Genomic DNA, 14,044 nt, shown 5'->3' on the forward strand with positions numbered 1-14,044 from the left:
CCTGAGGGAAGAAATTATACAAGTAAAACTTTGCTTTTTTTTTGTTTGTTTGTTTGTTTCAAAATGGAAAGAGGAATCATTGGGGGAAGCTGGGAGGAAGCCCTGTGTTAGGACCGTATGTCCTGGGGTCGCATCTTTCTTCATCCATCAATCAGGTGACCAGTGTGGGTGCCGCTAACCTTCTGAGCCACTGTTTGATCTGTGACTAACCAAAAAGTAGGATAGTGCTATCTCTTTCAGTTTAAAGGGTAGACGTAAGGGTGACATAATAATGTGTAAAACACATGTAAACTGTCAAGAACTATATTAACTTAAGGGGCTATTACTGCTATAGAGATTCTATCCTCAATTCTTTTCCAAAAGGGAAAAATAATATAATACAAGCAAGTTCTGTACTACTTTATCTTTTGTAATCAAAGTTTTTCAGTGAGCTTTTTTCTCTGCATAATGGAATTATAGAACTTTGCTGATTGTCTGCTCTTGTGCAACATGTAGGAAAACCTTGCTCCAATATAAAGCACCATTCAGATGAGAGGTGTAATTGTTATTTCATAGGGTTCTTTGCCTATTATCTGTTGTCTCTTCACTTTTCAGCATGTCACAAACATGAACTCAAACACATAGCTCATTTTCATAATGAGAGCTTCCCAATGAATGAAGCGGATGATTGTTCAAGGGGTTTTTTCTTTAAACAATTTCCATACAGACATAAGCCATGTTCCCCCTAGGCACCTTGAGACTTGCAAATCAAGATTACAGGAAACAGCTTTCCCACCGCTCTATGGCAAGACATCTAGACCAGGTATCCCAACCACATGAGAATTTGTCCTTGTATCCAACAGCATGGGCAAGATGCATGCTCTCTCTCAGTCATCCACAACCTATCTGTGAAATATTAATATACATTGCAGACACAAATCAAGCATCTGACTAAGCTTACTATGAGTTGTCCTTTCAAAGAGACATGCTAACTTAGTATAGCTTTCTGATAGCTTCTCACCAGCCTCTCTCCTAAGATCGGAGTTTTTGGCTGCCTGCCGGACACCTGCTTCTGGATTTCCCACAATACCTCAAACACTCAAGAAGATAAGATACAGCTTTTCCCCCAAATATGATATTTGTAACGTGTTCCCTAGAACCATGTCCCCATTTACCTGGCCTAGAAACTTTGACCATATCTTGGGCAGCTCTTGTCTTTCCATTCTCACTTCTCCACTTCATTAGTTCCTCATCACCTCCAGATTACATTAAATTATTCAAGAGTCTTTGATTTCAGCTCCTGAACAGGTTTACCTACTTACATTCTCTGGCGTCTCCAATTGGTCCTTCATACTGCCCCAGAATTACCTCCCCAGAATTCAGGCTGGGCCATGCTGCTGCATTGGTGGCTCCCTATCATCTAAGCAGTAAATTCCTTCTTCCTTAGCATAAGGCTCAAGGCTGTTCCTTATGGGTTATTGTATTATTAGTTGGAAAGTATTCAACTGGATATTATGAAATACTCAATACTGACTCAAAAGTGACTTAAACAATGAGAAATATTTATTTTCTCACCTAACAAAAAATCCAGAAGCCTCAGGATCCAGGCGTGGCTTATTCAGCAGCAGAGCACAGATACCCAGGTGCTTTCCCCTTTCTGCTTTGTTATTGTCAACCAGCGTGCAGCCTTTTATCCTTGGGCCTCCCCATTTGGTGAATGCCAGTGGCCTTCTGCAGCTCAGACATCACATATCCCTCACATAACTGCAGAAAAACACATTCTCTCCTCCTGACAAAACCTGCCCCCATGAGCTCCCTAGCAAATTTCCCCTTGTATCTCACACACCAGGATTATATCCCACTCCCATGCCTATTAATCACAGACAAGAGGAAGGGATTGTAGCTTTAGCAAATCAGTATCCATAATCTGACTCTAGGGCTCTTCCAGCAAGAAAGAAAGTAGTCAGGGGAGAGGGTTAAGGGAAGCCAGTAATAGCATCTACTATGTTCCATCCTTAGCAGCCAGCCCCACCCACACACCTCAGGGCCCTGGAGTTATCACCACTCTCAGAAGTCAGTGCGTGTTTCATTTCTCCATGCACTCCCTTTCCCCTTACCACACGCCTGCAGTGCCTTTCTCTGCCTTTAGAAACACTCGACTCGTCATATCTGTTAGGTCCAAGCTTCTGATGTACCAGTCAGCATGAATCTCCACAAGGCATGGTGTTTATCGTGCATCCCTCACTTTTGTTTCTTCCTGTCTGTGTTATGATTGTACATATGGCTTCTATTCCTGTAGATTACGTGGTCCCTATTTTAGTGAGCCTTGTCCCTCCCATAGCCCTTAATCACAGTGTCTTAAATCTAGTAATAAATGTTTGCTAAATCAAGGTGCATGTGAATTAACATTACATCTGTTTGTTTTGCAGGTCTGTGCTGCCAACATAGTCTCACAAGATGGTGAACAGAATGGTCTCATGGGGAGAGTGGATGAAGGTGTAGATGAATTTTTTACCAAGAAGGTGACCAAAATGGATTCCAAGTGAGTTCAGAGTAATTTCACTGATAATGCTATTTAATTCATATTTAAATTACTAACAGTTACAATTAAACTTAGTATACTAAGTTTCATTTTATATATGGAAATTACTATTCTGACAGCTTGCAAAATATGGTCTCTGGGCCGGCAATACCAGTGTTAACTGGGACCTTGTTAGAAATGCAAACTCTCAAACTCCTACCCCAGACCTACTGAATCAAAAGCTCTGGAGGTTGGGTCCAGCAATCTGTATTTTAATAAGCCCTCCAGGTTATGCTGAGGCATGCTCCAGTTTGAGACCTATTGTACGAATCTAAACCAGACAACAAAATATACCACCCCAAGATTCTTTTAGGGCTTTATCACTTGGATAGTTCCATTACAGGGTAATGATCATGGTTATGCTGGAATTACTTACTTTGAGCTTCTCCTTGTTCATAATTTGATTTATTGGGTTGGGGGGCTAAGTCATTGCTAAATGGCATGATTTAACAGACAGTGTCAAAATGACAGCAAAATTAGTAGAGAGCCCTCAGAGTCAGCATTTTCTGAAGTTTTCTCCTCATTTTCTTGCTACTGAGACAGTTCCCTTAGAAGATAGTTCAGTGGTACTTTTGTTAACAGTTCTTTAACTTGAAACATTTCAGTCTTTAAGCATGATTTGTACCATGTTATTTAATCCTCAACTAAATACAAATCTATCCCAAAATACACTCTTAACATGGATTTGTCTTTATGAAGATTCTTCACCTTGAGATATCAAATTCAGGAACAAACATAAGCCAGATAAGCCAAAGGCGGCAGGCTGGGCACAGGTAGGGAAGCAACTAATCAATTCTATCAGATGGATGTGCCTTATCTTGCCTCGGCAGGATGGTGAGGTGGCAGTGAGTTAAATTTTATATCCATAACAATGTAACTTACTGAATCTTATAACCTTTAGGACCCAATTATTTGTCTTCTTTGACACTAGCCTTGAAGCTTAGCATACTATACTTGGCAAAATTTTGTTCTGCTGTCTTTCAAGAACCAACCTAAATGTCATTTATTCTTTGAAGCTTTTCTGGGACTGCTCCTCCCACCCCCCCGAATTAATTGCTGTTTCTCTGCTGCTGACTTAATACTTTTCTTTCCATCCTTCACACACATCTGTTAAAGCCCACATAATCCTTTAAGAGTTTGTTTGATTTTTAATTTTTTTATAACTGAAGGAATAGATGAATGTGTTTTCAATGTAAAAGATTCAAGAAAAACCAACACAAATGTATAGCAAAATGGGAAATCGCTGTTAATGATTTGCTTTCAAGGCTTTTTTCCCAAATAGAATGCTACTACTCTTCAGGAGCGATACCTGGGCCTTATTTTGTTATAGCTTCAATGTCTAACGCACCCCATAATATATAGTCTGCCCTCAATTAGTGATGGTTAAATGAATGGAGAAAATCTCGACTCATCTCCATATAATTTACAGATACCATTGTTTGCTCTTTTTAAACTTCTGAAATTTATATTCAGTTAGTGAGGTGGTTTATAAGCATTCGATCCGAACTGTATGTATTGTTATACCCGCCCCAGTGTGATTTTCTCTCCCGTTAATGCTAGTTTCTTCTTTAATAGGCTCTGAATGAAAGTTGGGTAAATTTTGTAAGGTATAAAATATATTTTTTTATAAAGATACTGCTCAAGGAAGATTCCGTTCATGTTTCAGTGCACAAATAGAAATAAATACATCAGTTTTCATCATCAAATAATATGATGGAATCTACTAAAAGTTGTGATTTGAAATTTCTTTATAAATAGATTATTGTCAGTCCAATCTTTAAAGGTCAAGGGATAGGTAAAATCATGAAGTAGTACGAAGAAAGTTTGAAAATCAAAGTTATAAATGCTCATAAAGTGTCAGATGTTCTACAAAGGCTTAAAAAAGTTTCCTTATTATTTTCCCACTCCCTATTCCCCAGAGGCAACTAATTTTTATTCCTTTAGCTGTTTCTTCCATTTGTCTTAATAGCATGCTTTCTTTTTTCTGTTTTCTGTGTTTCATTTTTAGATAGTACTATAACCGCTAACTTCTTACTTAAATGATGATAATACAGACTGAGTGTCTCTTATCTGAAATGCTTGTGACCAGAAGTGTTTCAATATTTGGGATTCTTTTTTGAATATTTGTATTATACTTGCAGTTTTACATCCCTAATCTGAAATTCAAAATGTTCCAATGAGCCTTTCTTTTGAGCATGTTGGTGCTGAAAAAGTTTCAAATTTTGGAGCATTTCAAATTATGGATTGCAGATACTCAACCTGTATACTCTGTCACCAAACACACAGACACACACACATACACACACACACACGTACTCATGTACTTAGACACACACTTTTCCTTGCCCCACTTTCTTTATTTAATTTTATCATAATTGGTGTCTTTGTCTGTTTTCTGTTGTTATAACAAAATACTTATGAGTGGGTAATTTATAAAGGAAAGAGGTTTATTTAGCTCATGGTTCTGGAAGCTGGGAAGTTCAAGTTTGGGTGGCCACACTGGTTGGCTTCTGGTGAGGGCCTCATGCTGCATAATGGCATGGCAGAGAAGTGAAAGGAGAATTGAGTGTGTGCAAAAAGAAAGGAGGGATGAAGGAGGCTGACTCACTTCATAACAACCCACTCTCTCAAGAATGTATCCATTCCCATGAGAACTAATACAGTCTCAGTAATTGATTTTAATAACCTAATCACCTCTTAAAGGTACCACCTCCCAATACTATCAAAACTCATGTTGAGCCCAAGCCTCAACATGAGTTTTGCTGGGGACAAACCACAGGAGTTGGTTAGATCAATATTTAGTGTTTGCTTCATCCTAACCATGTAAATATTGACAACTGTGTTAGATCGTATACTGTGATTACATTTTCTTTCTATAGAATTTTTTGTTTTCCTTGGTGTTAATTATTGTCCCCTTTTTCATTTGCTTTGTTTTCTGCATTCCTTTCACTGACTTATCTCCTAAATCTCCAGTAAGGATATAAATTTCCTTTCAGTTTGTTCAAGTATTCTCAGTTTTTTTTCTTCTTGGACACACCTCTCACCAGCATCTGACCAGCTCCAGTGTGACCTCTAGGCCCATTCCACTGCTGTTGTCTGGGATCTCCCTTCATCATCTGCTGGGGGATTCCCTTCACCTCATCTCTGTGTCATTTTTCTGTTTCCATTGGCCCATGTTGGTCTTAGTTTATGCCCCTGTTTTGGTGGAGCACCTTCTTGAATTGCTTCCTGAGAAAGACAGTTTGGAAAACAAGTTTCTGTAACTGTTGCATATCTTTCATTTGGATTAATAGTGTCACTAGGTATAGAATTGTAGGTTGCTTTTCATTGTACCTTAGCATTTGGATAGCTTTGCTCCATTATCTTCTAGCTTCCGGTGTTGCTATGAGAATCTGACGTCGACTTGAGTCTTGATCTTTTGTTTCTGACTTGCTTTTGTTTTCCCTCTCCTGGAAGCATTTGGGATCTTCTCTGCATTCCCAGTGTACTAAAATTTTATGATGATATGTGCCCTGAGGCGGGTTTTTTATTTTTTAATTTTTTTAAAAAACCAATTTGCTTGACACTCATAAGCCATTTCAATCTGGAAACTCATGTCCTTTGTTGCTGAATTTTTAAAAATTATTTCTTTCATAATTTCTTCCTTTTTTCTCTGTACTTTTTTTCTTAAACTTCTATTATTATTATTATTTGAGATAGCATCTCACTCTGTCACCCAGGCTATAGTGCAGTGGTGTGATCATGGCTCACTGCAACTTTGACCTTCCAGGCTCAGGTGATACTCCTACCTCAGACTCTTGATTAGCTGGGACTACAGGCATGGACCATCCCTCCCAGCTAATTTTTGTATTTTTTGTAGGGATGGGGTTTTGCCATGCTGACCAGGCTGGTCTCAAACTCCCAGGGTCAAGCAGCCTGCCCACCTCAGCCTCCCAAAGTGCTGGGATTATAGGCATGAACTACCATGCCCAGGCCGTTACTCAGATTTTTTATTTCCTCTGTTAATCCACTAATTTCTACCTTTTCTCTCCTATTTTTTAATTCTTTATATTCCCTTTGTTTTTCTGGGAGATTTCCTCAGTTGTATCTTCCAACCTTGAGTTTTCTACTTCTGCTATCACATTTTGCTATTATTCATGTTGGTGGATGCAATATTTTTTCTCTTCCGTGTTGAAAAGGAATGGGGCACCAAAGAGCTTCTTAGAAATTTGTGGGTAGAGCTTGTCGACTGGTGGGCTTCAATGTAGGGTGGTCTTCCTGGACCATTTTGTTGCGGGGAGAGGGTATCCCTGACTCTCAGAATCTTTAGGTCCTTTCTGTTGAGCTTTGGAAACTTTGATCTCCCGCCTGGCAGGTATAAACCTGCCTGTCTGATTCTGGCATGCAGAGTGAGAAAAAGTCCCGGGGATGTCACTGCTCACTGTGCAGGCTTTCTTGAGCCTCCCTGTTTCGTGATCCTCACTCAGCTCAGCTGCATTTGGAGTCCCCCAGCTCAGCTTCTTTGGTTCATTCTTTCCAGAGAGTGAACTTGGGTGTTGGGATGGGCATCATTGGCTCTGTGGTTTAGGGAGAGGATCCAATGAATTTTTGAATGGGCTTCACAAAGAAGAGAACCTTCCTGTCTTCATTTCCCCTTCACTTCCACTTGCAGAGGTGCCCGCGTCTCCTCATTCTGGAGCCAGCACAAATCAAATGCTTCTGGGTCTCCCCGACTGTTGGCTTAGGTTTCAGCTTTCTCTGGTCTATTAAGTCAATTTTCACACATAACTAGTGTATTTTGGCTTCCAAATTTTATTGTTTTTGCCTTTTCTCCCCTGTAGGGCTTATGGTATCTTTTATAAATCCTTTGTTATTATTTTAATGGCGATTCAGGGGAGCTAAGTGGATATTCAGTCTGCCAGCTTTAAATGAGACAAGTTGTCTGTGATACTTCCTACTTAGCTCATTTCATTGACTCCTTCTCCCCTTCCATTTCCCAAGTTTCAGCATATTCTCCTTCTGAAAACTCTCCCAGAGCATACTCTCTGCCTTTTGGAACCAAACTCAGGTTTAGCTGCTTGCCCCTCAAAAAGTCAAACGCATGAGAAGCAAAGTTTGGTTTATGCAAGTGCCGACAGCTTGGGAGATGGCCAGACTCAAGTCCCAAAAAGCCATCTCAAATTTTCAGGCTGGCTAAAGGGGTTTTAAGGTGAAAGGCGGCATGAAAACTATGCACAGGAGTGGTGTGGGGTGCAGGTCTGTTGGTTGTTTTCTGATGACTATCTTGAGTAATGGACCATTTGGAGGTCTGGTTGGTTTCCTCTTGGCAGGGGTTAGGTTATGGATTAACTGTGTACCAATTTCTACTTGGAAGGGAGAAAATTGTACCACCACCTCTGTTTTATGCCTGGATTGTTTCAAGATTACCCTTTGGAATTCTCAAGCAGAGCAAGTGGTTATATATATATATAAAACAAGAAACAAAGGGAGAGGGGTTACTTTTAGAGTAAGCTAGCAAACTGGCTGTACCAGTTACATTTTCATCTTTCATTCTTAATGTGTGCGTGCCTGGATTTTCTCACGTGAATATGATAATGATATTCCACATTCCTTTCTGTTTCCTAAGGGCTGTAACTCAAATCTGCTTTTAAAAATGCTTCTGAATGGTTACTGTATATGTAGCAATCTCCATATTTATATTTTGACTGATTCTTGCTGGAACTTATTTACAGTAAAAACAACAGATCTGTGTCTTGGTTTGAAATGCAGGAAATGGTCAACAAGAGGCTCAGAGTCCCATGAGCTTAATGAAGGAGGAGATGAAAAGAAAAAGCGAGATTCTCGGAAAAGTAGTGGCTTTCTCAATTTAATCAAATCCCGGTCCAAATCCGAGCGACCACCAACGATCTTGATGACAGAAGAACCCTCCTCACCAAAAGGGGCAGTCAGAAGTCCACCTGTGGACTGTCCCAGGAAGGACACAAAGGCTGCCGAGCACAATGGCAATTCTGAACGGATAGAGGAGATAAAAACACCTGACTCCTTTGAAGAGAGTCAAGGGGAAGAAATAGGGAAGGTGGAACGGAGTGACAGCAAGAGCAGCCCACAGGCAGGGCGGAGGTATGGGGTCCAGGTGATGGGCAGTGGTCTGCTGGCAGAGATGAAAGCCAAGCAAGAGAAGAGAGCTGCGTGTGCACAGAAGGTAAGGGTGGACCTATTTTTAATTCATTCATTTATTTGATATATAATAGATGCACACATTTTCATGGTGCATGTGATATTTTTATGTATGTCTATCACCTTAAACATTTAACTTTCCTTTATGCTGGGAATATTCAAATTACTCTCTTCTAGCTATTTTGAAATTGACAATAGATTGTTGTTAACTAGAGCTACCCTACTGATCTGTCCAATACTAGGTCTTGTTTCTTCTATCAGCTGTGTTTTTTGTACCCATTTTGTACCTCTTTTCATCTCCCCCCATGTCCCCACACTTCCTGCCCTCTGGTAACCCCAATCTACTCCTTGTCTTCGTGAGATAAGTGGGGGTTCATTTTTGACTTGGTTGTCCTTGTTTGTGTTTTTGCCCTCACTGGGTTTATTTGGGTGAGAAAATAAAAATAGCCTGTTGGTTAAATAGAAATCCAAAACCATAACTTATTGCTAAAGAACCTGGAGCACAGACCCTAAAGAAATGGCCATGTTCTCACTTTGGCCTGAGGGTCACAGTCTTGTGGAGTGCCGGCATTCTAACATAGGCTTTGAAGACTCCGGTCTTTCCCCACCTGCCCAGGGGCCTCCTGTGCATGTTGTGGAAGCATGTCAGAGATGTTCCGGGGCCAGGTGAAATGCTCACATCTGGGGGAAAAGACAGTCGGCTGAATCCAGATGGAAGACTGAGGGTAATATTGAAGATAGGTGAACTAACAGAGGGAAATAAAAACACTGAAACTAGATTATATATAAAAATGGGAACTATTTTCTAACTTATTCCCTTTTCAAACCTAAAAATTATTCTCTTTTTAAACCTAAGAATGCCTTGCTATATTCCAGATTTAAAAGACAAAGACAAAAGAAAAAACACTCAAGGTATTCTATTAGAATTAATAGAATATTTGACCATTGATATATATCATCTGTTGCTACAGAGAATAACTTCATAGTTTAAAATTTGCTGAGTTCCCCCAAAATCTGACTTAAAACATTATTTATTCTTCAAACCTCCTTTTAAAGTATAAGGAGTCTTTTTCACTTTTCTTTTTACCCCTGTTTTCTCTTGTCACTACATGAAGGATTGTATCTGTGTGATAAGATGAACATACCTATGTTTAAGTCAGGTTATGGTTTCTGTGCATTATCTTGAGCTCCATTATTTTTACACAACTGGTTCTCCAAGAAAGGAAATCACATGTCTATTTTATTTGAAGTATCACAATAAAACAGTTCATCCTGGTGAGCCCTTGACTTTCAGAAAGTAAACAATTAACTACATGGCAGGTGTAGGGAGCTCTTTTATATGGCTTCTAAACAACCAATGTTTAAAAATTAAACTCCACTTCCCACCTGATCTTACAACTATTTACCAAAGTTCTCCCACCAACATCAACATTATTTAGCAATTCTCTAATTGCAGAACCCTCCTAATTCACTGAGCAACCCTTAGAGTTGGGAGAGACCACAGAACTATATCCTGCTCACTCAACAAAGGAGGCATGGTGTGGCCCTCACTGGTCAGAATTCTGGATAATACTACAACCATGTCATTAGTGAGTCAGATGCCCAAGGAAATGTTAAAATTTTAATCCATGTTGTGAATTTCTTTATAACAATGAATGTGTGGTTTTGATTAATATGCTGTTTATGTTTTTCATGATTAACAGTTTCTTTTTGGTGTAAAGATGACATGTACTAGAGTGTTTTATTCATGTACTTTGGATTTGATATATAAATCGACTTAAAGTGACAAAACCCTTATGGTTTTATATTTGTTTAGGGCTTACACAGTATTAATGATCTGTTAGCGCCATCTAGTGTCACTTTAAAACAACCATTGTTAAAAATTCTTGCTATTTAAAATTCAGACCAGTCATGGGTCTTCTGTCAAAATCATTAAATAATGAAGTTTTTCAAAAATTAGCTTTAGAACATTTTTTTTCTAAAGTACCACGACTGTATTCTTTCTAAAGGTAGCAACAATTAGCATCAATGATCAATATACTGTTGATAAAATATATGATGTCTTCACCCTCCTATAAGTAATTCTCTTTGCGTTGCTGGCATTTGAGATATATACATATAAATATGTTTAAAGAAAAAGAACTGTAAGTATGAAGATATGACACTTTTCATTTATTGACAAAAGAGAGAAATAAGCAGTGAATACTTAGAGTTCATTTATTTTCCTCTGGGGCCTCCAAGTCATCTGTCCACACACAAAGGCAATGGGCATTGTATTTTTTATCCTTATTCCCCACAGTCACTTTGGGATTTATAAATAACTTTAAAAATCTGGGAGGGAAAAGAAAACAACTCCCAGGATTGCTTTAGAGATGCAGGCAAATGGGGTGCCCCGGGTACAGAATTTAAGGAGGTCCTCACTTTCAGGTGCCTGCCATGCACTTGGAGGAACCTGAAAGGGAAGGATGTGAAAGGGGACTTCATGGATCGTCCCCAGCCCTGTCCTGCAGACACTTGTCCTGGGCACAGAGGGCTGGCATGGGACTTCCTTTTTAGGGGATCACTTTTCCATAGTGATGCCAAATAGTGTGCTTGTGTTAGCTGCAGTGCTTGTATACACATTTCCTCCTGGAGACCTGTTCAGCACCTTGCATTCATGACAGTGGAACTTTTGTCATCTTCCTGAGAAATTCCTCAGCCTTCCTGCCACTTGGGTGCTTCCTTCTGATAGAGCCAGCACTCTTGGGGAGTGTGTGACTGGGGTAGATTGATGAATTCAGGGAGTGAGGCTTATCTCACCTGCATTTCAAATAATACTTCCTGTATCATCAAACACAGTTTAAAGTTAGGAATTGGCTGCAGAGCTTTTTAGGTTTGTCAGAAGCATGGGATGAGCAGGAACCAGCAGTCTGAAGGTCAGACTGCCTTGGGAATCATCATGCCTGCTGGTCTACTGGTCCACAGTGTTTTTGCTTGTTAGACAGGCAGTAGATGTAGACCATCTTTGTCAATATAATTCTTAGATATTATGAAGTAAACACCAGACTTTGCTTTGTATATCTTTTTTTTTTTGTATCTAAATGCCTCAGTCTAGTGTAGACTTTCTAAACTTTCTACTCCTACCCCGAGACAGTGGCATTTTACTTTCCCCATCATCACCATCACTAATTCCTCCCACCTGCAGATTTTTAAAAAATTTATTCGGTCCTGTTCATCTGTATTTACCTCCTAAATAATAGATCTGTGTCATGTGGTTCTACCTCAAAGCAAGGAAGACCCTGCCTATTTCAGGACCCATTTCACCTGTATTATCATTGAGGTTGGAAAGGTTTCTGCTGCTTTGAAAATTATATATATATTTTTTAATAGATAAGGTCTCGCTCTGTCACTCGGGCTGGAGTGCATTGGCACGCTTATAGTTCAGTGCAGCTTTGAACTCCTGGGGTTGGTCAGGTGATCCTCCTGCCTCAGCCTCCTGAGTAGCTGGGACTTCAGATGCATGCCATCGTGCCTGACTAATTTTTCTATTTTTTGCAGAGATGGGGGGTCTCACTATGTTGCCTAGGCTGGTCTCAAGCTCGTGACCTCAAACAATTCTCCCATCTCAGTTTCCCAAAGTGCTGAGATAGATTACAGGCATGAGCCACTGCACCCAGCCAAAACTAGATTTTTGGAAACCAAACCTAGAGCAGATTCTGTACATTTCTAGCATGCAAGGGCCCTCATCACATAAAGCATCAGGGGCTGCAGAGCCTGCATAGGTGTTCAACAAGAAAAACAGTAAAGGTCACCAAGCCCACTGACTTTCCCTGGCCCCATGCACCTCTCACCTGTGAGGAGCCTTCCGAGGAACCAAACCGGCCACACTTTGGACCCCAGAGTCCTGACCGTAAACACAGAATAGAATGTGTTTCTCACAGTTTTGTCCCAGCCAGAGAGCCTATGGAGACAGGTCAGGCACAGTCACCATAACAGCAGCTGAGTTAAAGAGCCCTTCTTTGCTGTCATTTATTATCTGCATTGTTTTTTCACTTTTGCATTAAATAAATGTGCACTTTTTGGGGGGATGGTGCTTGAATTTTTTAGAAGCTTGGGAATGATGCCGTATCCCAGGATTCTTCCAGCCCAGCTTTGAGCAGCGTAGAACGGTCGGATGGAGGTGGGGCAGGTAAGTCAGGCCATTGCCATCACCCCCTTAGGAAAAGCGCTTACCTTCTGATTGCAGAGTCACATGATTGACAGAAGAAAAATTTAAACAGGGAGGCAAGAACTGATCTCTTTGTTGTGTGTTCTCAGCTATCATCTGAAAGACCATATCCCTTCACCTGCCTTATCTTCCCCTGGGGTACATCCTGCCCCACTGTAGCATTGTGCCTGGACAGGGCACTTTTTGATTTCCCAAAGGGAGGAAATTCTGACTGTTTTTTCATTGCAAACTCCTCAGCTTTGAGCATTTTGGAAAAGTTGGGGATGGGGGCAGCGTACAGGATCATGGCTGATGTATTTAAGAATAAGCCATGCATGACATATGGAAGATGGGTGGCTGTCTTGTTTGGTATGAACAACATGCTTCGCTTGCAGCCTGAATATGCATGAAATCCAATATCCCTTGTCCCTCTGACTTCTTAGGTATAATAAAATAAGAAAATACCTTAGATGAAAACTGGAGAGTAATGTGTTAACTGTGTGATAGAATCCTCACTTTGCTATTTGAGAGTCTTATGCATAGCTACAGTATCTTGGTGCAGTAAGAGTTGGATGATAAATCACATTTTATGGGCTTATTTTTGCCAGTTGTCTTGTTAAATTAAGGCAGCAGTATGGATGGAGGTGGGGGATGAGATGACATTTCTGGAGCTGTTCTCACTAAACATGAGATTGCAGCCGTCAGCATCACCCTCCTCACTCAGAACCTGTAGCCAGAGCCCTAACTGCTTATTGTCCAGAACCAAGGCACTTACATTTGGTTATACCTGTACCTTGTGCCAGATCTGAGAAGGACCCGAATATTTCAAGTGCATGAAGAACCACTGTTTTCCTTGTATGTGATTACGGCACTGTACACTATTAAATATAAAAGCTTGTCATCGCTGGAATAGTCAGGGGTGATCAGAAAAGAACCAAAAAGTTTATTGCTTTTCTACAAAGAACGTCACTCTTCATCCAGCATGTTTTGATTTTAAAACATGCTAGAACAGCATATTCTTAAAATACTCTTAAAACATCCGTGATGAGAAACGATGGCAAATGATTACAGCAGTTTGTACCAGACTTCTAGCTTCAAGTTATTGGCTTCTTTGACCTTTGATTTTTAAAGTGGCCTTTTTC

At 40.2% G+C, this 14,044-nt stretch overlaps 1 protein-coding gene across 16 annotated transcripts in view; it reads left to right on the top strand.

Annotated features, from left to right (window-relative positions):
* CARMIL1 (capping protein regulator and myosin 1 linker 1) overlaps positions 1-14,044 on the top strand; it is a 340,777-nt gene that overhangs the window by 312,267 nt on the left and 14,466 nt on the right. For all 16 annotated transcript variants that reach the window (XM_063605168.1, XM_063605169.1, XM_063605172.1 and 13 more), the window contains 3 exons: positions 2,409-2,521; positions 8,309-8,741; positions 12,803-12,884. In XM_063605168.1, the coding sequence (XP_063461238.1) occupies positions 2,409-2,521; positions 8,309-8,741; positions 12,803-12,884 (628 nt within the window). The remainder of the gene's footprint in view (positions 1-2,408; positions 2,522-8,308; positions 8,742-12,802; positions 12,885-14,044) is intronic.

Source organism: Pan paniscus, chromosome 5 (genome assembly GCF_029289425.2).
Source record: "Pan paniscus chromosome 5, NHGRI_mPanPan1-v2.0_pri, whole genome shotgun sequence".
Taxonomy (NCBI): Eukaryota; Metazoa; Chordata; class Mammalia; order Primates; family Hominidae; genus Pan; species Pan paniscus.